This window comes from Amblyomma americanum, chromosome 7, assembly GCF_052857255.1.
Source record: "Amblyomma americanum isolate KBUSLIRL-KWMA chromosome 7, ASM5285725v1, whole genome shotgun sequence".
Classification (NCBI taxonomy): domain Eukaryota; kingdom Metazoa; phylum Arthropoda; class Arachnida; order Ixodida; family Ixodidae; genus Amblyomma; species Amblyomma americanum.
The window spans coordinates 137,716,766-137,740,807 of record NC_135503.1 but is presented as its reverse complement, the minus strand read 5'-3'; the positions used below and the strand labels follow the sequence as shown (position 1 = coordinate 137,740,807).

General features: G+C 48.4%; 1 protein-coding gene across 4 annotated transcripts in view; it reads left to right on the top strand.

Moving 5' to 3' along the window:
• The window catches only part of LOC144096606 (complement factor B-like), a 227,044-nt gene that overhangs the window by 178,286 nt on the left and 24,716 nt on the right, over nt 1-24,042 (top strand). For 3 of the 4 annotated variants that reach the window (XM_077629413.1, XM_077629416.1, XM_077629414.1), the window contains one exon: nt 3,042-3,212. The exons of the other annotated variant lie outside the window; for it this stretch is intronic. In XM_077629413.1, coding sequence (XP_077485539.1) covers nt 3,042-3,212 — 171 coding nt within the window. The remainder of the gene's footprint in view (nt 1-3,041; nt 3,213-24,042) is intronic. 4 annotated transcript variants of the gene reach the window in all.

Below are 24,042 nucleotides of genomic sequence, written 5' to 3'. Positions count from 1 at the left end.
CGCTATGGTTGCGAAAGTCTAGCAGCAGCAACTGCCTGCTCCAAAATGGTATCCTTGGGTTTAGTGCCAAGCTGCTTCTTATTTGATTTCGGCTGGGTGCCCAGAGAAGACAACAGAGAAGAAGGGGACCCACTGCGCTTAAGAAGCCGCGCATCAGGCTCCACCATCTCGGAATCATACATTATATCAACATCCCTCGAAGTACCCGAGGTAGGTACAGCGGAAGGGACAGAAGTTTGTTCCTGGGGTTGTGATGCTAGTGGAATTGGAGACCGGATAAGAGGAGAGGGAATTGCTGTCGAAAGAGGTGCCAAACTAGCCTGCACGGCATGTGTAATCTGAGTCGCTAGAACATTTGTAAGGCACTCCGACACACTTGCGACAATCTTTTCTACCATTTCAGACATCGAAGCCTCCACAGCCGCCGCAATTGCCTGGGACAGCGTTGAGTCTATCATGACACCTTGCCGAGCGGTCACACCGGCATAACCGTGGGCACGTTCTTTGACCTCTGAAATAGCGTCACGGCGCGAACAGCGTTTCCTGTCAATTATTTCCAGAATTTCAATTTCCTGAGCTCGAGAAGGACAATTTGAGTAGTTTGCAGAGTGAGCACCATCGCAAAGGCAACACTTCTCATTCTTCTCAGTGCAGGTGCTCGTTGAATGACCATCTCCACAGTTGCAACACCTCAAGTTGGATTTGCAACCGCCGGCGCTATGTCCATAGCGCCAGCAGTTGTTACACTGCAGAGGCCGAGATGATATTGGGTCTACCCGAAAAATTAGAGGCCATGCCTTGATTTCAGAGGGGCAGGAAGTGCCGGCAAAGGTAGCAATCACTGATTCAGTGCGCATCCGCACGTTGTTCACATCCCGGCTACAGCGGTGCACAGCAACAACACCTGCAGCCGACAGAAGCTCAAGAGTCTCTGCCGGAGACAGGGAAGAGTCTACGCCTCGTACAATACCTTTCGTGCACGCGAGATGAGAAGGGATGAAGGAACTTACCCGAAGGGAGGCAAAGGAGGAGAAGTTTAGTAAATCTCTTACACAGGCGAGGTCTGGCGATCTGCACAGAATCCCGCCGCGTCCAAACTGGCGACCCTCTGAGATTGACTCATAATGAGAAGTCGCCGACTGGAGAGCAGTCCGAACAGCACCAGGGTTGTTCATCTTGATAGCACCACCATTCTTAGGCACCAGTGCGACAGGGATACTGCCGACACCACTGCGCAAAAAAGCTTCCAACGGTAGGAGATCAGTGGACAGAGAAGCCGACCAGAGGGAACTCCCCTGGCCGGAAGACTGGGTGGACATAGCCCGGGCTTACTGCCTTACCGCGCAAAGACGCAGAGAGAAACTGCCACAATCAACCACCCGAAACTTAGCCGATCGTTCCGAGCAGAGCAGAGCCGTCGGGGCAGCGATGAACAGGACGAACGCCACTGGGTCGAACGAGGACCTCGAGATGATTGAGTACGTGTGGCGGAGCTCAGAGGAGTCAGTCCTAGCTGTGGAAGGCTGCCACCAGTGATACTTCAAGCTGCCGAGAGCAACAAATTTTCCTGTTCCTAGGCAGATATCATTCTTGCTATAGGAGTCACTATCAAGAACGGAACACGAGCTGGGGAACTTGCCAGCCGTGAAAAAACGGCGCTCATGCCATATCAGTTAAAAAAAAAAGCAAGGAGAGAGAACTGTTCTTTACAGCCGAGCGAACAGTGCCCGCCTCTGGCACGAGAGAAGAAGCGAAAAATGCTTCACCACGCCGTCTCTCGAAGGGGCGGCTTGTGAGCAGTCGACCTCACTAATCGAGAGATTTCATCTTCCCTCTGAATACTGCGTAACGACACTCTCTGGCTTCTTTCTCCTGCAAACATTTCAGGACAAAATTCTAAGGCTCTCTACAGAGTCTGCAGATCGGGGAATACAAGGTTTTTCGCACTGTACTAAAACAGCGGGAGAAATATTGACCCATTCTCCACTCACGCTGAATGTTACATTGCGAATTATGGCAAATGTGACCTGCGCGAAGGCTCCAACAAACCGAGCTATATTTCTCATGGTAATGGTACCCGAATAGAGGCATTTCCAGCAGATTTTTCTCTAGCGCCTTTGCTAAATCTTTAAAGCCGAAGAAGTTTGTTTCTAAACGGATTAGCGATACTTTCCCATCATCTGTGGAATTCGTTTTTCAGCAGGGCCAGCGGCACATTTCGTCTCACCTTAAAGAAATTTGAACGCTGCTGATGTTCGCAATTTGAAGGACCTGAGTTCGATTCCTCATATCTCCATAAGATTTTCCCTTTCGGGATCCTCGTGTGACAATGCCCACGACAACAACACCGACACCGGCTTTACCTTCGACATGAGCTGCTTAGCACTATCGTGCTAAAAACAAACAAGTATGCGCTCGCCCTCGAGGCGGCCCCAAAGCGGCTGCCCTCGGCAATGCCGAATACTGAGGCAGTTGCACAGAAGAAAAAACTTCCTCGCTTGTTTTCGGCAGGAAATATTCCTGTGCCAAAGCATTTTATTTATTCATACCGTCAGCCTAATTCAAGACTGGAGCTGCTGGATGTATACAATAAAATTATTACACATTTATGGTTGATCACTTATAAGGGTTTAACGTCCCAAAGCGATTAAGGCTATGAGGAACCGCTTAGTAAGGGTTCCGAAAATTTCGACCGCGTCGGGTTCTTTAACGTGCACTGACATCGCACAGTACACGGGCCTCTAGAATTTCGCCTCCATCAAAATTCGACCATCGCAGCAGCGATCGGAACCGCTTATTTCGCGTTTAAAAAAAAAAACAAATCAATGAAACTATACAATTCTCTGGTGCTTGTAGAGTTAGCATGCAGGATGCACAATACACACTGCTTTAGAAATAAACAACTATACACAGAAACAAATCATAATTCAACAAGTGATTGGATAACTGCTGTTCGTTACAGAATACCAGGAAATTGTCATGCCGTTACCAATATAGTTGAATGGTCGTGGGATGCTAACCCTTTTTTTTTTCTTTTACAGGCCTACTCATGGCGAAAAATGAAACAGCAAAGAAGCTAGTTGTCGAGAGCATCGTAATACATAAGGAATACAACAACTCGACATTTCAAAACGACATTGCCCTTCTCAGACTAAGGGACGAAATTGTGTACGAGAAATCAGTGCGGCCCATCTGCCTACCGCCGCTGAAAAGTAAGGCAATATGCACTATTCCTGTTGACCGTATATTTGAAGCTGAGCTATAAATTTGATGTTACAGGTTCAAAAGCTGTATTACCTTCAAACTCCTCGACATCGATATTTGTAAGCATTTTACACCCGTAGCCTCTTTATAATCCTATGCCTAATTAAACGCTCCTCGTGATAAGAGCACCAGAGTGAACCGTGCCGCGCCTGCCCTACCCAAGTACAGGAATGCATGAGTGCTGGACAGTTCTTTTTTTTTGCAACGCGCATAAACCGAACGATTAAGCATTAATGTATTCGTGCGCTCCTTTCGCTCTGCTTGTTTTTGGTGCTGTCGTTCAGAACGGCTAGTAAAAGCATGTGATAGCACAGGTACAACAGCCAATTCTCACTGCCTCCATCTACGCGCTGTGGGCAATTTAAATCAATGCAGCTGCTCCGTCTAGTGTTGCGGTCCGTTCTGCCTCTTGCCATCGGCGGCCGAAGCTCTACAAGGGGATAATTTTTCTGCGGCTATGCAGTGCAAGTTGCGAGCGTGAGACGCCATGCCTCCACAAGTGCGATCTCACTCGCTCGCAAGTGAGAGCCAAAGACGTATAACTTGCCAGCGCCAGCGCGTGTTAGTAGCCTTGAATGTGCAGAAATGAAATCTGGCCTTGAGTGTAGCTTCACGTTGGCATATTCGCTGAGTTGGCGCCGCTGCCTCTGCCGCTACCTCCTGGCGTAGGCGGACGTGATGTTTCTTCTCATGTGTGGCTAATGATCTGCCCTTTCGCTTAAATAATCAGCCACTTCGGCTCTCGCTGGATGCCTGACCTGTTGCTTATAAATAATATCGCGTCCTAGTAGTCTGTCTCTTGTAATAGTTTCGGTGCCTCGATGCCAGCGCCGCAGGGGTGGAGACAACTTCAGCGGCGCCGCCATATTGAATCACACGGGATCAGCGGCGCTAGCGTTTGTAACGGCGCCGTTCATGCTCTCGGCGCGCTTACAAGTGCTTTAACTTGAACGGCCTTTTGAAGCGAGAGCTACACTGGGCTACCAGTCGAGCATTTCACGGCACATGGGAGAGGCCAGTTGTGATTCAATATGGCGGCGTCGCTTAAGTTGTATCCACCCGTGGAGACACTGGCAACGAGGCACCCTGGCCAGGGAACTTGTGGAAGCGTCGGAGCTGTCGAATCTACTGCCTTATCTTAGAGTCATTTTCGGAGGAGCATGTGGACTGTGTTTTCTTTTCGAGCACCAGCTGTATTTTCTAAGGCGCTGCTTTCCAATTCTTGACACTCGATGTGTTTCTTCTTCCTAACTCATCGAAGCCGCGACATCGTTTATTCGCGATTCATGTACACAGTCATTTACACTCGTGTACATACAGCCACGCATGACAGGCATGCGAGGCATATAGTTTGCCGTCTTTACCGTGCCAAATCGACTCAGGTCATGAAGGACGCCGTAGTGGTGGGCTGCAAATAATTTTGACTCCTGAGGTTCCTTAACGTGCGCTGGCCACAGTACACGGGCCTCTAAGATTTTGCCTCCATCGACATGCGATCGCCGAGGCCGGAATCGAACCCCCACCTTTTGGGTCAGCAACCGAGCGCCATAACCAGTGAGTCTGCGGTGCGGCGGATATTGCCTTGGCTTGCGTATTTCTGCGACAACTGCACCTATTACAACTACGACCAGCTTTAATTTTCCATATGAAGCCTCTGACAGCAATATTGGGGTCCTTTTCGACCGCTGTCGTTATGTTGTTTTCAAGGGAGGCTTTGGCGGTATGTTGAACCCAAGTGACGCCATATCACCTAGGCACAATACGATAAGAGTTGTGCGGTGTGGTGCTGCCATACTGAAAACAGGTGCAAATGATGTTGTTGGACGTTCAGGGTGGACATCTGCCCGATACACACGTGGAGTTTAAGCCTCAAACGGCACTTTGTAAACTTAAGGCTTCATTGATAAGCGTGAAAATGTTAAAGTCCGCAATTATGATAGACCGTTCTCACTCACTGCGTGTCACGCAGTTCGCAAACACAATTATGTCGATGGTGTTGCGGTCATTCGGAAGCCTACACATATTTAGAGGGTAAATCTTTTTGCTCATTAGGCCCAAGTACGAGAATGTACCATTTTCTCCAGGAGCAAGCAATTGCAACCGAAAAATGAAATGACAGGGTAAACATTTACTTATGCGCGTTACCTTCCAGGTTTATTTAGAGGTATAATTCTCGGATTCTTTCAACACTGAACAAAGCGGTCGGCTTATCAATGGCTTTTCTAAATGACGAGAAGCTGAGCCTCAGCAACATTTTCTACGTTGCTGATTGCAGTATAGCTAACAGCTTCAGGCCACGGGCATGATCATTTATTGGCTGCTCTAAACGCTGCCTAAAGCTCCCAAGTAGCGAATCGCTGGTTATTGAGATTAATTCTGGGCAATTAGACAAAGATTTGAGCCGATGTCAGCAGCAATGGAGTTGTTGTTGGCAGTCATCTGACAACAAAAGGTCTTCGCTGCTTCGAAGCGGGTAATATTCTCCACCACTCGACAGGCTCTAAGTGTGCAGGGTGGCTTACTAGGCCGTGCAAAGTATTCTATGCACTAAAGAGAGCCTGCTAACACCTATTGCGGAAAGGATATCCAATTTTTTATTGCCAACTCATACAAGGGGCGCTGTGGTATCATTTTTCGCACGCCCGGCAGTGCAGATATCCCTGCTAGAAAGGCTTTTCCGCGTTTACGTTTCATTCTACGGCGCATTGTATGTATTCGGTAACAACAAGCGAATACAACTTGGGAGTTAAAATCTCAGTGATACGCGTTTTACCACGACCTATTGCAAAAGACTGCACAGGATAGACCCTTTGCAAAACCACGTAAGTTAGCTTTCCTGCAAAGGAAAAAAAAAAACCTTGAATATGGCGACACAGACTCACTTAGGGGGAGGAGTTGGGTACAGCGTTAAATTCACATATCCAACAATTCTGAACAAAGGCAGCTTTGAGCGGAAAACCGCTTATGAAGGCAATTTTTCTATGTAAAGTAAGGGTTCACTATTACAGCCACTATATCTGCAGATAATCCGACGGTAGTGTTGAATTTTGTTTCCATTAACGTTTTTGCTATCGTAAAAAGCGTTCCCCATTCGTTTTTTTTATGGCAGTGTTAAGTGCTCGATGCGATCGATTCAAAAATTTAAAAGAAAGACTTTCCTGCACTTCCGAAAAATGGAGCATAACCTTCAATATTGCAGAAGGGTAGACGACGACGACGACGACATTGAGCGAGTGAACGAGGGGACGAAGAAGACGACGAGAACTCATCTCTGGCTGTGTTCTGAGTGCCGCCCGTAGCTGTTCATTCGTTTTTGTAAATAACTGTAAATATATTATTTCCCGCAACATATTTGGTGGATGTGCGGCTTTCCTCTACGCCTACCGAAGACGGAGCTCCGCAGCGGCCGCCAGCTGACTTCGCTCACCATGACCCAAGACGCCTCCCAGCAAACATCACAATCGGCAATGCCATCGCTCGTTCTTTCTTCCCCTCGTGACCCTGGGACATTTTCTGGCACCGACAACGTTGACGTGGACGACTGGATCAACATGTATGAACGCGTGAGTACGTACAACCGCTGGGATCCGACTCTTATGCTCGCGAATGTCATCTTCTATCTAAAAGACACCGCCCGCGTCTGGTACGGGACTCACGAAGATGATTTGACCAGCTGGGACGTCTGCAAGCAGAAACTGCGCGAGCTGTTTGGACGGCCGCTCGGCCGAACACTCGAAGCTAAGAGGGAGCTTGCGTCCAGAGCTCAAACGTCTACGGAATCCTATGTTTCCTACATTCAGGACGTGTTGGCCCTCTGCCACAAAGTTGACAATAACATGCCCGAATCTGACAAAGTGGGTCACGTGTTGAAGGGGATCGCCGACGACGCCTTCAACCTGCTCGTCTGCAAGAACTGCACTACAGTCGACGGCATTATTAGGAATGTCGCCGCTTCGAGGAAGCTAAAAGCAGACGTATTAGTCAGCCGTACACACGCCTCCCCAACACGGCTGCGACTTCCTCATGTGAAGACCTGCTGCACCGGCAAACTCCTGCGCCTCCAGAAAATGTGACCCGCATCATTCGACGCGAACTAGAAGCTATGTCCCCTGCCTCCCTGCCTCTACGTGATGGCGACAACCACTTTCCCACCATCTCGATGGTACAAGCCGTCGTCCGTCAAGAGCTTGCAAACCTTGGTCTCCAGCCCGTCAGCCCTGTGCGTCCTTCATCACCATCCGCTATCACTGCGATTGCTCCTGAACGACCTTCCTACTTCGCTCCACGTCGCCGTAACCCTAACGACTGGCGGACACCCGACGACAGACCCATTTGTTTCCTCTGCCACCGCATTGGCCACATCTCCCGTCACTGTCGCAATTATTGGTCTCGTCGTAGCACATACAGTCATCTAAGCTCTCACCGCAACGATGACCAGCCCCGCCACTTCACGCCCCCTCCAGCCCAGCAGAGTGCTACCGTTGACGGCCAGATTTCCCGCTCCAGCCGCTCCCCGTCCCCCCTGCGTCGGCAGTCTCGTTCGCCCCTACGCCGTCGCTCCTCTCCTGGCCCCTACGGACGCTCGCAAGCGGAAAACTAGACGCTGCAGTGTCTGGAGGTGATGCTGCAGTACAGTCCCAAAATCCTCGCTTAGCTCTTCGCTCACACCAAAATTTGCTCGCTATTCATGTCGATGGAGTCCCTGTGAGAGCCCTGATCGACACGGGCGCGCACGTGTCCGTCATGAGTTCCGCCCTACGACGCCGCCTCAGAAAGGTACTGACCCCTGCACCCACAGCCGTTCTCCGCGTTGCCGACGGCGGAACGCCTCCTGTGGTTGGACTATGCACAGCCCGTGTGACCATATCCGGCCGCCATACATCCGTTCTATTCTCTGTTCTGGACCAGTGCCCTCATGACGTCATTCTTGGCCTCTACTTCCTGTCTGAGCATTCAGCCCTCATCAACTGCGCCACCAGTGTTGTCCAGCTTGACCTTCCTCTTTCTGCTGAGTCGCCGTTCCCAGATGTACCTCGTCTTTGTGCTGTCGACTTTGTCCGTCTACCGCCTCAAGCCGCAACTTACATTTCTTTCTCATCTGTTCCCCCTGTCCCTGATGGCCCCTACGTAGTTACTCCGGACCTTGACGTTGCCCTCACGCGAAGTATTGCGCTTGCGCACACTGTCTTTAAAATGTCGGCAAACCGTGCGTACCTTCCGGTTCTGAACTTTGGCTCGTCTATCCAACCGCTCCCGCAAGGCATCTCACTCGCCACGCTGTGCCCTGCTGCCGAATGTGTCATATCAGTGGTGGACAGCTGCTTACCTTCCACTCATCAATGCCTGTTGCCTGCGGCAACATCACCAGAGAAACCAACGGATGACTACGCCGACATGATCTGTTCTGACCTACCAGCGATGCAAGCTCGCGATCTTAGGTGCCTCTTATCATCTTTTCGCGACATCTTCGACTTTGACGCCCGTGTTTTGACTTGTACCTCTGTGGTGACGCATCGGATAAACACCGGTGATTTCGCTCCTGTCCACAGACGTCCGTACCGCGTGTCCAGCGCTGAACGCACCGTCATAAATCAAGAGGTCGATAAGATGCTCGCAAAAGACATCATCGAGCCCTCGTCAAGCCCTTGGGCTTCTCCAGTTGTCCTGGTAAAAAAGAAGGACGGCAGCTGGCGCTTCTGCGTTGATTACCAGCACCTAAACCGCATCACAAAAAAAAGACGTATATTTTCTCCCGAGGATCGATGATGCATTAGATGGCCTCCACGGCGCCAAATATTTCTCTTCAATTGATCTTCGATCGGGGTACTGGCAAAATGCCGTAGATGAAAAGGACCGTGAAAAGACCGCCTTCGTGACGCCTGATGGCTTATACCAATTTAAAGTCATGCCATTCGGACTCTGTAACGCGCCGGCTACCTTTGAACGAATGATGGACTCCCTTCTTCGCGGGTTTAAGTGGTCTACCTGCCTCTGCTACCTAGACGATGTTGTGGTTTTCTCGCCTACTTTTGCCACGCACCTCGAATGCCTCTCCAGTGTTTTGACTGTGTTTCGTAACGCCGGACTCCAGCTGAACTCATCGAAATGCAAATTCGGTCGCCGCCAACTCACTATTCTCGGACACCTGGTTGATGCTTCTGGTGTACGCCCAGATCCAGTCAAAATTCAAGCCGTGAAGGAGTTTCCTCTTCCTAGGTCGTCGAAAGATGTGCGCAGCTTTGTCGGCTTGTGCTCGTATTTTCGACGTTTTATCAAAGATTTCGCCGGCATCGCTCGCCCCCTCATCGACCTTCTTAAGAACGACACCCCCTTTATCTGGGGCCCTGCTCGAGAAAATTCATTTTCCTCCCTCGTTCATTTGCTAACCTCTCCGCCCATCTGAGCCCATTGTGACCCGTCGTCTCCCACAGATTCGCACCGACGCCTCCGGATATGGGATCGGTGCCGTGCTAGCCCAACTTCAACAGGGCCAAGATCGCGTCATCGCTTATGCCAGCCGCATACTTTCCGCCGCAGAGCAAAATTACTCCATTACTGAGCGCGAGTGTCTCGCCGTTGTCTGGGCTGTCGCTAAATTCCGCCCGTACCTGTTCGGCCGCTCATTCACTGTCGTCACTGATCACCACGCTCTCTGTTGGCTGTCTTCACTAAAAGATCCCACCGGTCGCCTTGGTCGCTGGGCTTTGCGCCTTCAAGAGTATTCATACTCTGTCGTGTACAAGTCCGGTCGTCACCACCAGGATGCTGACTGTTTATCCCGATACCCTGTGGAGCCACCTGACCTCGAAGACGTTGAGACCCTACCCTGCCTCTTAGCTATCACTGCTCTCACTGATATCGCCAACGAACAGCGCAACGACTCATCTTTACAACCTATCTTTGATGGCCTCCGCTCTGCAAACCGATCTCCGTCTCTGCACCTTTATGTGCTCCAGAATGGCATTTTGTATCGCCGCAACCTACGCTCCGACGGTCCTCCGCTGCTCCTCGTCATACCCCAACATCTGCGTTGTTCTGTCCTTGAGGAATTGCACGGTCTGCCGACAGCCGGCCACGTTGGCGTGTCCCGCACGTACGCTCGAGTGCGGCACCGCTTCTTTTGGCCTGGTCTGTATCGTTCCGTCAAGCGTTACGTTGCCGCTTGCGACCTGTGTCAACGCCGGAAAAGGCCCTCCACTTTGCCTGCCGGTCATCTACAACCCATCGACGTACCTCCGGAACCTTTTCACCGTGTTGGCTTCGACCTTCTTGGCCCTTTTCCCACGTCCCTCTCCGGTAACAAGTGGATCGCTGTCGCAACTGATTATACGACTCGGTACGCCATCACGCGTGCTTTGCCCACCAGCTGCGCTACCGATGTCGCCGATTTTCTTCTCCAAAACGTAATTCACCATGGCGCCCCTCGTCAACTGCTCACCGACCGCGGTCGTTATCTTCTGTCCAGAGTGATTGATGACATTCTTCTTTCGTGTGCCACGCAGCACCAGCTCGCAACAGCTTACCATCCACAAACCAGCGGGCTTACGCAACGGTTCAACCGCACGCTCACCGATATGTTAGCAATGTACGTCTCACCGGACCACCGCGATTGGGACGCAACCTTGCTATATGTGACATTTGCGTACAACTCTTCACGGCATGACACAACAGGCTATTCCCCTTTCTACCTTTTGCTTGGTAGGCACCCCCTATTGCCTTTGGACACACTCATGCCGCCGTCTTCAGTCCCCACCACTGCTTACGCTCAGGACGCCATCGCCCAGGCCACGCTGGCTCGCCAAATAGCCCGTAGTCGGCTCCCTGCCTCTCAAGCTTCCCAGAAGTCCGCCTACGACCGCCGGCACCGGGCCGTCGAATATCACCCCGGATCACTCGTCCTTCTCTGGACGCCGTCGCGCAGCGTCGGTCTCTCCGAGAAGCTCCTTTCTCACTACCGTGGCCCTTACCGTGTGGTGCGCCGAGTCACCGACGTGAACTATGAAATTGCTCCCCTTGCGTCCTCGCCATCGTCCTCTGGCCGCTCTACCGACGCGTCCATGTATGCCGCCTCAAACCTTATCACGACGCTCCTACGCCACCACTCTAACGCCGAGACGGCGTTTCATCAGCCGGGGGTCCTGCAGCGGGTAGACAACGACGACGACATTGAGCGAGTGAACGAGTGGACGAGGAAGAAGACGAGAACTCATCTCTGGCTGTGTTCTGAGTGCCGCCCGTAGCTGTTCATTCGTTTTTGTAAATAACTGTAAATATATTCTTTCCCGCAACAATATTTTCAGAAAAGTACATTATATTTTTTTCAATTTTCAAAATTTTTGCCGTAAAATGTTGGACATGTTATATTCCTTGCCTTATGCTGAGCACACACTGACGAGCAGTACTTTGAAATAGCTGCCTTTAACCTTTCCTTTGCGACTGCAGCGTGGAGGGTGAATTGTGCCTAGAAATCAATGACTTGGAACTTTAATCACTTTATCGCGACAGCAACAAAGGGCAGAAGCATGCTAGCATGTGGTGCGCATGACTCTAACAATAATGTCTATAGCTTTGCACCTTTTTCTTTTCTTAAAATGTGATTTGGCCGTCGTGTTGAAGGAGTTCTCTGTGCCGAGAAGCTGATTTCCAGTTTTTCAAAGGCTTTATTGTTGCTGCAATGTTCCACCTTCAGAATTTTCATGTGGAGTGCTTTCCAGCTTCCTGCGTCTGCTCTTGTCACAATCGTGCTTTGCGCATCCAGAACCCAAATATACATTCCTTGTGCGAAAGAGCCGCCACGTGACTATGTAACGATCTTTATCCCTGGTCCCAAGAACAGTTGAAGTTATATCAGATCAAATTTTACTTGTGTTCAAAATGAAAGAAGAGGGCTACGAAAAAAGCTGCACATGAGTATCTTGACAAAGCCCGGCCCCCTTGAATACAGTTCAGCAGCATTATTAAAAATATACAAACAAAACACTCAGTGAGACGTCCATTTTTGCACAGAAATGGCACATAAAGTTTGCAGTGTCAGGGCGTCATACATGTAATGCAAAAAATACTCTGTTAACAAAACAGAGCACATAAAAAACGACATAATCACTACAAGTATCTAAGAACCGAAGTCACCTCAACAATACAAAGGAGCCGGAAGAAACATGAATCAGCGAGGTGAGTTTAGCGCAGCAAAATATAATCATTGAAGATGGAGACTGGTTTGGAATCTACCTGAAAGTGGATGCATTGCTATGAAATTTCGTGAAAAGTGAGCGCGAAGATTTTTTGTTGGCATCCACACCAACGCGAACAAGAGCGTTCAGGAAGGCTGCTATGTGGTAGCTTAAAGATTTATTCCCATATGTAGCGCGGCGAAAACGTCTAATTTATGAATTGTTCGCTGGTGTTATGTATATGATTGTGAGTGGCAAGGTAGAATAGTTTAAGAAAATAGTGATTCTGCATGTGGACAGCTGCCTTGAATTTGAAAACAAGGCAGAATGAGTACATGAATTCAACATTAGGTATGCCATACGATGCGAAATATTCGGGCATATGATCCCGCTATGAGATATTCGCAATGGCTGTAATTACTCGTTTCCAACATGCTAATTTATGGATGTTTTCTTTAGAGGTAATGGCCTATACAATGTGACCATTTGAGTGCGGATAAGAATGAGGCGTTCTATGCCATTCTTTTGTTGTTTTTGTTGGTAGAGTATGTCGGTTCCTGTTGATTATTCCCGCCATTTCATTTCGTTTGCAGCGAACGTGTTGAACGTGTCTATGGCCGGTTAGGTTTTCTGACAAAAAGACCCCAGTTGATTTAACGTGCGTTTGTAGCTCAATTTCGTCATTTGTTAGGAATTCCTTTTCTGTGAGAGCAACAGCGGTATTTCTTGAGCGAAAGAATAATGCTTGCACATTTTTGCATTTATTCTGAGGAGCTTATTTTCGGACCAATGCTTAATCGACTGTAATGCCACATTTGCCGTGTATATTATTTCATTTGGGTTATCTCTCTTAATGAACAGTGCAGTATCATCTGCAGATACGATACCTTCAACCTCGTTAATAATGAAAAAGATATTTATATACGGGACAAATTGGAGGGGACCGACGAAACTCCCTCGAGGGACTCCGGTTTGGCGCTACACTTTTCGTTATTGTGACTGAAATACTAAGATCTATGTTCAAGGTACCATGATACGAGAGCATTAGAGAGAGAGAAAGAAACAGAAGGACAGAAAGGCAGGGAGATCAACCATGCGATGCCCAGTAGTCTACCCTACACGTGGGCAGGGGAAAGAAGGAAAAAAAGGAAAGAAAGCTCAGCAACGAAATGAGTTATTCACGAGTCCATTGACCACTACGAATTTCCACGTGTGCCATATTGCTGAAGCCTCTTTAACAAGGTTTTGTGATGAACGAAGTGAAATGCTTTTGAAAAATCTAAATATATATGCCCAAAACGAGTTTCTTATTCTCAGGGGCTTCTATTATGAGTTCTTTTTGTGTTAAAAGCGCTAATTTTGTGTATTTTGGTTTCAGAAAACTATGCTGACAAAGCGAAATGGGCGAATGGTTTTCTTGAAATGAGCAAACATCAGTGTGCATAATGTTTTGTAATCTTTTAGATAAGACTGGGAGTATTGAGACAGGCCTAAAATTATTTATCACCTTTTCGCCATCTACTCTGTGTATCCTAATAACCTTGGCTACTTGCATTGACTCTGGAAACGTGTTTTACTGAAAGGCTAACTTGTACCTTTTACTCAACACTGGTGCTATGACATAAATGATACACTTAGCAGGGTCAAATCGCATGTCATTAGCATCAAGGGAATTTGAATTTTTGAAGCTATTATATACATGAATCATTTCACTTTCATCACAGGAATGAATACCGTACTTCCAGGTTTACATGGGATGCAGTCAGTAGCGGGAGAGTAAGTTTTATCTTAGTGACCACTTTACCCGATGGGCACATAATGCATATTGAACGCATTAGAAAAGCCAGTGCCGCTGAGAACGTCATTGTTCGTTTCTATGCTGGTGAAGCAGGAACAGCTTCAGAGTTTAATGACATTATTTAGCCGCTTCTGATAGAGTTCAATGTTTCATGATGACTCGCTCAAGTAGGTAGCAATATATTTTGCCTTGGCTGTTTTGACCTCTTTATTCAACCTACATCAGTGCGTTTTATATGCTTGTAAAGCAATTCTCTTTGATTTTGCAGAAAATTCCAGTAAACGAGGTTTTTACATTATCCTGCACCTTCGTTCTGATGCCTAGCACTTGTCTGTTTTGTCGAGTTAGATGCTCATTAACAAAAACGGTACTGTAGCCGAAACCGGTGGTCGTGATTCCTGTTGTTTTTTTTTTTGCCTTAGCAAACACTAGATTATGGTCTTCCTGTCTGGCGAAGCGCAGAGTGATGTTCATTTCACCTTACTCAGTTGTTGCGACTCTACGGCAGACATCAATGTCAGCCATAGAGATTGGTTCGCCGATGAATGTGCACGATTCGACCCCAACGTCAGTTGCTTCACTGTCCTTAGGAACTCCTTTTATCTCAAGGTTTTTCATCCGGGCATACTGTTCCAGTTCATGCACTCTCTGAGCTAGTTTGCGGTATTATTCTTTCATTGCGTGACCGCGTTCTCGTAACGCTTTCACCTAGATGATTAGTTCCTTAACTTAGACTTTTTCTTCCTATACGTCATCATATAATTCGCTGCAGACGTTTTCCATCAGATCCTAGAATGAAGCCAACATTACCTTTCGGAATTTCTTTGTTCCTGCCCAAAACTTCCACATTCAGCACATTCTTCCGTATCCTTACCTTTCATTACTTTTGTTTCTCTCTTGGCTGAATGGGATCGCGAGAAGGCAATGCATGCATGCAGTGGAATCAACAGTTCTCGTAAACGCAGCTTGGTTCGACAACAGCGCAGAAAAACATACAATAGTTTTTTTTTTTTGAAGCGATGTTTATTGCCTCAGGGCATAAAAACTATGAAGTGAAAGATGAGTAAGATGCTTAAATAAATGAAAAAAGGTGGGCTGATTTGATGAAATCAAGAAGCGAATGATGATATGGACCCTGTGTCCAGGCAATAAAGCAATCCGGTGAGAGTCCCACTGCCGCCAGGTGCCGAATTCTCGTCCGCTTCAGCGCCGGGCAGTCCCACAACAGGTGGTGGATATCCGCCTCACAGTCTCTGTTCTTGCAGACTGGACATCCGGGGCGGGGATATAAATTTTTGAAATGCGGCCACTTGCTTGTAATAGCTGGAGTTAGGGCAACCCCTAACTCCAGATATTACACAATACAATAGTTTTGCACTTGACAATGCAGGCTAACCTGCTAAAATGCAGAGAAATCAGTACAGGGCAAAACGCTTGTCTATAACGCGCTCTGGGCGTGTTTCGGGCTGAGCACGGGACATCTAGCGATAACATTTGATTACAAATGGTCTCGATGTAAGCATGTGCACTTAAACTCATAGGATTTCATCATCATTTTTTGCCTTCCTGGTCGCAGCGGCTTTGGGAGCTGCGGAACACACAGGTCGGTCGTTCTAGACATGTGTTTTGCCCTCTGTACATGCGCCACAGAAGCAGCGCTGTCGAACGAAGCGTCGTAGTCTGGTGCAGAGTATATGTAGTCTTTTCGTATAGTGCAGGTAACACTCCACACGTGTCGTTGACAGGCCAGCTTCAAAATGCGCTGGTGCTAGTCCTACTGATGAAAAGACCGAGTCTTGATGTCGTCATCCGGTGCGTGGTGTAGGCTAAATGAATGCGGAGAAATCAGTACGTGCGCCACAGAATACACTAAACGGCTCCTTTCACCGCCACTCGAAGCACAGAAGTGGCTGTTCATGTAGCACGCATCACGTCCTATGTAAAGCGTCTGTCAAAGAAGGTGTGCATAGTATTAAGAGGTCATTTTTGCTTACAAAATTTCTAAACACCGTTGAGAGAGATCCTCTTTTAAAAATTGTATACCTGATGGGCCTACAGGTGAGTTTTAAAAGGCGTATTACTCTCTCTTAACTGCTTTTATACTGCAGATTTTGTAACCGGTGTTGAGTTTTAATACTGCAAAATTCATTTACGAAAAGTGGCATAGTTTTAGTTGTGAGAAGCGATGAGAAAACAACACTGCGATTCGCAGATGTGTGCAGACGCTTACTAAGAGAGACCATGAGATTTTAGCCAAAGTGTGATTGAATCGACTGTAGTTGCCATTGTCTACTCTGATTGCACTTGTACAGATTGGTCACTTGAGGGGATTGCTAATGTGATATAACGTCGATGTAGTTGTTTCTGCGTTAATAATTCAACGCCACTTATTTCAAACACGCATACAGACAGACATAAATGCTGCAACTGCGCGAAATGATTACGGACAAGAAGAAGGAACACACAAGACACTTAGAAACGCAGGAAAGCTGACAGTCTGTGCATCTAAGTGTCGTGTGTGTTCCTTCTTGTCCTAACTTTTGAGCGAAGTCACACCATTCATAAGTATAAACCAACTCGATTTGGCAGGACGTGCGCATTCCTGTATGTCTGCCTGTGTGTTCTCGTGAAATTAGTGAGGCTAAGTTATTACTGTAGAAACTGTGCATCACCAACTAGCTCTGCACCCTAATATATTAGGGCCATATATAACACGGACCTGTTTGCAGATTGTCTGAACTCTGAGCAGAATGTGGGCCATTTATTTCGTTTTCTCTTTTAGAGCATGTCAATTAGAGAACAACTGCATGCAATGAAATACCTGTTTGTTTCAGTGACTGTTGCACGCGCATGGTCCTTAATAGTTCTCTTTAACGGCCTATAATCATTCTGTTTCGTGCGAAACAAAGTAGGCAGTAATCATAGGTGCAATTGCTATTTAGTGAGGAAACCTCTGTGTGAATATCCAGAAACTTGGTGTCGTTCGTGATTTGGATCAATGTGTAACTAGCTGAAGGCGTTAACCGAAGAAAATTATCGCGTGTTTTTCCTGTTCCTCCCGCCACGAGTCGAAAAAGCTTTAGTTTAGTTAGGAGGTTGGCTCTGTTTCCGGTGCTCGTTTCAATCATTCTGATAGTTGTGGGCTGTACATTTGCATGTTTGCTCGCACTGCATTGGCACGTGTGCCACCCATGTTCTATAGCGATAAATGTTTATCAGACGCGCGTGCAATCTGTATCGATCCCTTCGTGCAGGGACACGACTCATCGGTAGGCTAGGCCAGGAAAGCCCCCGGTACTTTATTGTGCATAGATTTATAGCCGCGGTTGCAGCGACGGAAACAGAAAGAAAGTAGGGGCGCTAGAACGTTATCGGGCCGCTTGCCTGATAGCCACATCTGATGTATCCTCTTTCCTCTGTGAAGAGATCAGTTTTGACTATGCACTAAGAAATTTTCCGAAATTTGGCATCATATGTCAGCCGTTTAGGTTCCGTGCGTGGCCGGGTTGTTTTGTGTGGGATGGTTGGCATGTTTGTTCCAGCAGCTCTACCTGATGCTGTGAGCTGAGTGCTTGTGGCAAATTCATCACGTGGCTCACCCTGACCGTCGGCGATACCAGGACTTGAGGGCCTTCTTGCTTCGGGGCCGATGTCCGCGTCATCGTCTCTGCAATCGACGACGTTGTATTCCTGGGTTCTTAGCAGATGTAGCCTATTCCGCCTTAGAAGACGGTCGCTGTCCGTTCTCACGATGTTCGATTGTGACGCCACCTTCTGGAGAACCATATCGCTTTAAGCGACCACTGGCGGCCGTGACGAACCCGCACCGTGTCTCCTTGCTGCAGTGGACACAGTAGTGTGCCCTTCGACGACTGGCGGTGCTTGTCTACCGGGCGCTCCTTTTCGATGCTGCATTCAGGCAGAGTGGTGAGCAGCCAACGACCCTGCAACAATTCTCCCGGTGATTCTCTGTCCTCTAATGGCGACGCACGATAGGATAAAAGACCCATCCAGAAGTCGTGACTAGCGCCTGCAGTTTTCTTCGTAATGCGCTTCACTATTTCTACTCCTTTCTCGGCCAAACCATTCAACCGTGGAAATTCAGGGCTCGAAGTAATATGGACAAAGTCACAGCGGCGTGCAAACTCCGCGAATTCCTAGGGAAGGAAACTGGGGGTCTGTCACATATATTAAGGAGCCTAAATTAAATTTTAAGGGAAAGAGGTGTGAAGAATACGACGTGGATTAACCGAAGAATAAAGAACACGAAGAAGTGTTAGGTGAGGTGGAGAAAGATGGTTGGTGGAGAAGCATTCGGTGAGGTGGAGAGATAATTGGTGGAGAAGAGAATAAGAAGAAGATGGCGACAAGGCTCACGTGGACTAACGCCAAGGCTATAAAAGGGTGAGGAAGAGCGAGGCACGGGAGGGGGGGGGGGGAAGAAAAGCGAAGCGGAGGCTCCGGCGGGTCAGGGACGCTTCGGCTAGAAGAGAGCGACGCCGGCTACTGCTCCGGTGAGCTCGCGTTCTCCGGCTTCGCTTCGAGGACTTCCTGCCGTTCCTGAGCCCGTTCCAGGGAGTCAACGGAGGACGCAACCACCTGCTACGGTCAGGGGTGTCTCCAGCGCTGCTGCCACCCATCCGAGTGGTGTCCCTAACGCCAACAACACCGGCATCACCTCCACGGGCGCTTGGACCGGGAGCTTATACGACGCAGCCAGCGACGCCGCCAGCGACGCCAGCCCAAGCGCGTCGATCGCCGCCTCTGCGCCGGCTACTGGATCCATACAACGCCGCAGCCGCACCGAACCAACCATGAGCACGAACGCCGACCACTAACAGTAGAACGCTAGTAGGAGACACTGGTAGCAGTGTTCTCGTGCGTATATTATAGTCTTTGTGTTTTGTGTTAGTTTTGTTAGTTTTGTGTTCTAGTGTGTGTGTGTCACGTAGGGTGTATTAAATGAGCGTTTGTGTGGGTACAGCTATCGTCTAGTCCATTCTTTCGGTCCGAGTGTTTTCCGGGGAGATTCGTGACAGGGTCATTGTCGGCACACACTTAGGCAGGAATTCCGTACCGCGCGAAAATATTCGCAACGTTTCTAACGACTTCGCGCGCAGTGGTAGCACCGAGTTTCTCAACTTAAAAGTTGGAATGCGCATCAAACACCACTACGTCCGTGTCACCAGTGAATTAAAGAGATCGATTCCCAACCGGTACCGTGGCACCTTGGGTGTTGGCTACAACATAAAAATCTCAGAAGCTTACTTGTATACGTACTTTTGGCAACCGCTGCATTTTCGAATGAGCGTTTCAATGGCACTGCCCATTTTTGGCCAGAAGATCAGGCCATGAGCTCTGGCCTTACTTTTATTCAGTCCAAAATGTCCCGCGTGCAACTTCTGCAGTATATCTACTCTCATGGTCCTCGGTACGACAATTCTGCATTCTTTCAGCAGTATTTCATCAATTTCAGATAGTTGTGCTGCAAATGGCTTAACTCTCCTTCAATCTTAGCTCCTTGTGTCACCTGTTCTTAGACTTTGCTCACGTATGGGTCTTCTAAAGTCTCACTTTGAAAGCACCGTTTTGCTGGTGCGCTTACTATGCTTGAAAGAACTGCACAGTATGAACGTCGAGGGGTTCGGTTCACTCCAGGACGGCACGAAGGGCAGGAGCACGGGACGGCATGTCCGCCAACAGCAGGTCCTTGCCAGGAACAAACTGCAGTTCGTAGTCCTAACGAAGAAGACGAATAACGAAACGCTGCAGCCTTGGTGGCATATCTCCGATTGCCTTTTTCGAAATTACCAGCAAAGGTGTGTGATCTGTTTTAATGAAGATCCTGCGGCCATATAACAGCTGGTGAAACTTTTCGCATGCGGACACAACGCTCAGGGTTTCTTTCTCGATTTTGCGAGTACCGTAGTTCCCTATCAGTCAGCGATCGCGAAGCGTACTTTACTGGGCGCCAGTCACTTCCATGCCTCTGCAACAATGCAGCGCCTAACCCTAGCCCGGATGCGTCTGCCGAAATTTTAGTTTCTTCTTTCGCGTCGAAGAAGGCCAGCAAAGGAGGCGTTGTTAATGTTTCGCAGACCTCATTCCACTAGCGCTCATGAGTTGAACTCCAGTCAAAGACGACGTTCTCCTTCATCAAGCTGCGAAGCAGGGACGTTTTATCGCTCAGCCGAGGTACGTACCGGCGGAAATAGCTGACTCCAAGAATTCTGCGTACTGCATTTTAAGAGCGTTAGCTCTTACTGATCACGTTTCGAGATTACGTGGGGTCTGCTGCCGATGGATGGATGGATGGATGGATGGATGGATGGATGGATGGATGGATGGATGGATGGATGGATGGATGGATGGATGGATGGATGGATGGATGGATGGATGGATGGATGGATGGATGGATGGATGGATGGATGGATGGATGGATGGATGGATGGATGGATGGATGGATGGATGGATGGATGGATGGATGGATGGATGGATGGATGGATGGATGGATGGATGGATGGATGGATGGATGGATGGATGGATGGATGGATGGATGGATGGATGGATGGATGGATGGATGGATGGATGGATGGATGGATGGATGGATGGATGGACGGACGGACGGACGGACGGACGGACAGACAGACAGACAGACGGACCCACATATGACGTCAGGGGACGAAATGGCGGCATAGTTCGGTTTCTCAAATCAAGGATGGCGGTCAATAAAATTGGTTGTGCACTTCATTTTCATTTCTCCCTGCTCTTCTCAGTATTACGTCAGGAGACGAAATGGCGGCATAGTTTCGCTTCCTCGAATCCAAGATGGCAGTCATCAAAATTGGTTGTGCCCTCCTATCCCTTGTGTACCCACCCATTATAATTTTTCTGATAGATGGCACTAGGCGTCGATCGCTCCACTAGGTGCCATGCGTGCACGCGTAGCCGAGCATGGTGACAATCCACCCCGTTTCAAGGGGGGTGCTCTTATGTTCCATCCATCCATCCATCCGTAATGAGCCGTCTCCCTCAGGAGCTCGTCTCAGATGCGCTCGTTTCGCCGATACGTTCACTACCACAGTGTGTTTGAAAGACATGGTTGTGCCTCCCTTTAATCTCATTCATATCAATTCTAGTAAGCCAAACAGCTAACGCTTGGTTCTTCAACGTCTTCCAGACGGTGGCGTCCTTTCTTTTTTGTATTCGGGAGCGGTATAGCTCGAATGCTTGAAATTAGATCAGGAGTCGGCAGTATGCCTTGTTCACCCATGACGTCGCCAAGAAATGCTATATATTTCCTTCACACCGAAGGCACACTTCTCACAGTTGCACGTTAGACCACCTTCCTCTGCCCTGATAAGCGCTGCGCGCAAACGTTCATCATGATGTTATTTGCTGTTGCGACAGATTACTACATCGTCAGCATAGACATATACCCCTGGCAGGCCTTCGAAGATCTCTGTGAGCGTCTTCTGAAAGTCCTCACTAGCAGATGAAATCCTGAAAGGGAGCCGAAGGAATCGATAGCGGCCGAACGGAGTCGCAAACGTGCATATGCGCGGTGTGGCTTCATCTAATGGTATTTGGTGGAGGCCGGAGTTGGGGCCAAGGCGGGAAAACAGTCGCGCCCCTGACAATTCGCACTCCGCATATTCAAGAAGTAAAAACAGCACAGCGACGACGGACAAGAACGAATAAAGAAGGACAAGCGGTAACAACAACAACCACAACAACAAGCCTCTTTATTAGTTCTTTTCTATCATCGCTGCGCTGTTTTTACTTCAATATGCCCCAACTCGCTCAGTTCTCGGTTCTTCAATATATTCACTTCCGGAGATAGAGTAGTGCTCACGCATGATGTGTTAATTTTTCTTGGATTCATGCACACCGGGAGGCTTCCATTCTTTTTGCGAGCTATGTATTACTCCCGAGCTGATTGTATTACTGGAGATGCACCGGGCCGTAGCACCATCTTGTACTGTCGTTTCACGCAGCCGGTTCCACTGAAAAGATGCGGGGTAGTTTTCTCGGGTGTTTCATGTCCATCCTGCATCTTAACGGCATCGGCAACTGTTGCCATGAGGCTAAATTGCAAACACCTTTAAACCAAGGCTTGCTTGTCGGCCTTTTGTCACAAAAAAATTTTTTCTCGTGCTTCGCTCCCTTCAGTACCAGTGATGCCGTTGGACACCCACGTGCTTGATAACACTGCAATTGTAGGCAGTCATAACCGCTGTACTGTTTCACAGGAGAGTTTTACTGCAGATTCGTCGTAAGATGTTGAGGGGAAGAAGGTTTGCCTGGGAGGCCGCGTCAACTTTGAAACTGTCGATGCATCCGACAATCTGGCCTTGCATCGTCCAATCTAGCCCTGCTTGCCTGTTGACACCACATATGCTGAGGTCCAAAATTTGCAAGTGCAAGTTTTCATCAGTTTCAATCTTCTTGTATTTGGTTGACTTCGTAATTTCTGCAGCATAACGAGAAGCGATTAATTTTGTTGCAAGTGTAGCAGCGCTTTCCGTAACCTGGACATAGTCGCGGCGCGTGCGTTTGGTTGCATTGCTTACAACAAATCCGCCTTTCTTTACCAGGCTGGTTTCTTACGGCGTAGTCAAAGTGTACGTCTCCTTTGGACCAGGTAGCATTTTGCTGCGCGGGAACCTCGGCTGCCTTATACATTTCTTTTCCTTTCTGAAATCTGAGACTCTTATCTCGCAGTATCTTTTCTCTGAGCACTGTAATATTAGCGCCGAAAACAATCTGGTCTCGTACCATGGATTCTTCAAGGCCACCAAAATTGCAGAGCTGAGCTTGCGTTCTGAGGTCTAGTGCACAGGGCTCAAATGGTCCGGACTCACCTTGAACCCGCATACGAAATAAGTGTCTCGTAGAGCTCGTTTTCTTTTTCGTGGAAGTAACTGTCAAATTTCTTTAGCAGCATGTTGTAATTATCTGTGGACTCATCTGTCGTGAAGCTGAAGTTGTTGTAGATGTCCAGTGCTTCGTCGCCGGCCGCGCTTAGAAGGATAGGAGCTTTGAGCGCTGCTGACTTTGGGCAGGCGATCGATGTCGCTATCAGGAACAGTTGCAGCTTCAGCTTGAATACTAGCCAGTTTTTTTAAAAGTTCCAGTCAGCGGAAGGGGCCCCGGCGGTTTCACGATGCCCATTGCTTTGCCGCCGAAATAATCCAGCTGAGAAAACGGGCCCACTTCTGGCACCATGTATCGCTCGCTTCATGCAGAGACACGACACATCGGTAGCCTAGATCAGGAAAGACTCCTGGCACTTTATTGTGCATGAATTTATATCTGCGGCTGCAGCGAATAAAAGGAAAATGAAGATAGGGGGTTGGCACGTTATCGGGCAGCTGGACTGATAGCCACATCTGATACATAATCCAGTCCTCTGAAATGCCCTGAAGGCACAACCACGCTCAATTTGCTGGCAAAAATATGACGCCGCTAAGTCGCGAGGTAGAGCTGCAGTAGAATTTTTTTTCCGAGATATTGCGTCCTGTAATATATTGATCGCAATAGTACATCCTGTGTTCAAGTACCTAACAAGTGCATGCTATAAGCGCTGTGCTCACTACTGGATAGCTCACTACTCCATAGACCTTTGATACGTACAATAGTGAGGATCTATAACTTGATTCCGGCCACTAAATTTTATCGTGATATACAAAGTATTTCTGTGCATTTGTTAGTGCAGTGGTTCTACATAGTGTGTGGAACTTTTGTGGAGATTTCTTCTCCCCTCTTCCTTCCCAAGTACACATGTTAGTTGCGGTGGATATCTTCAAC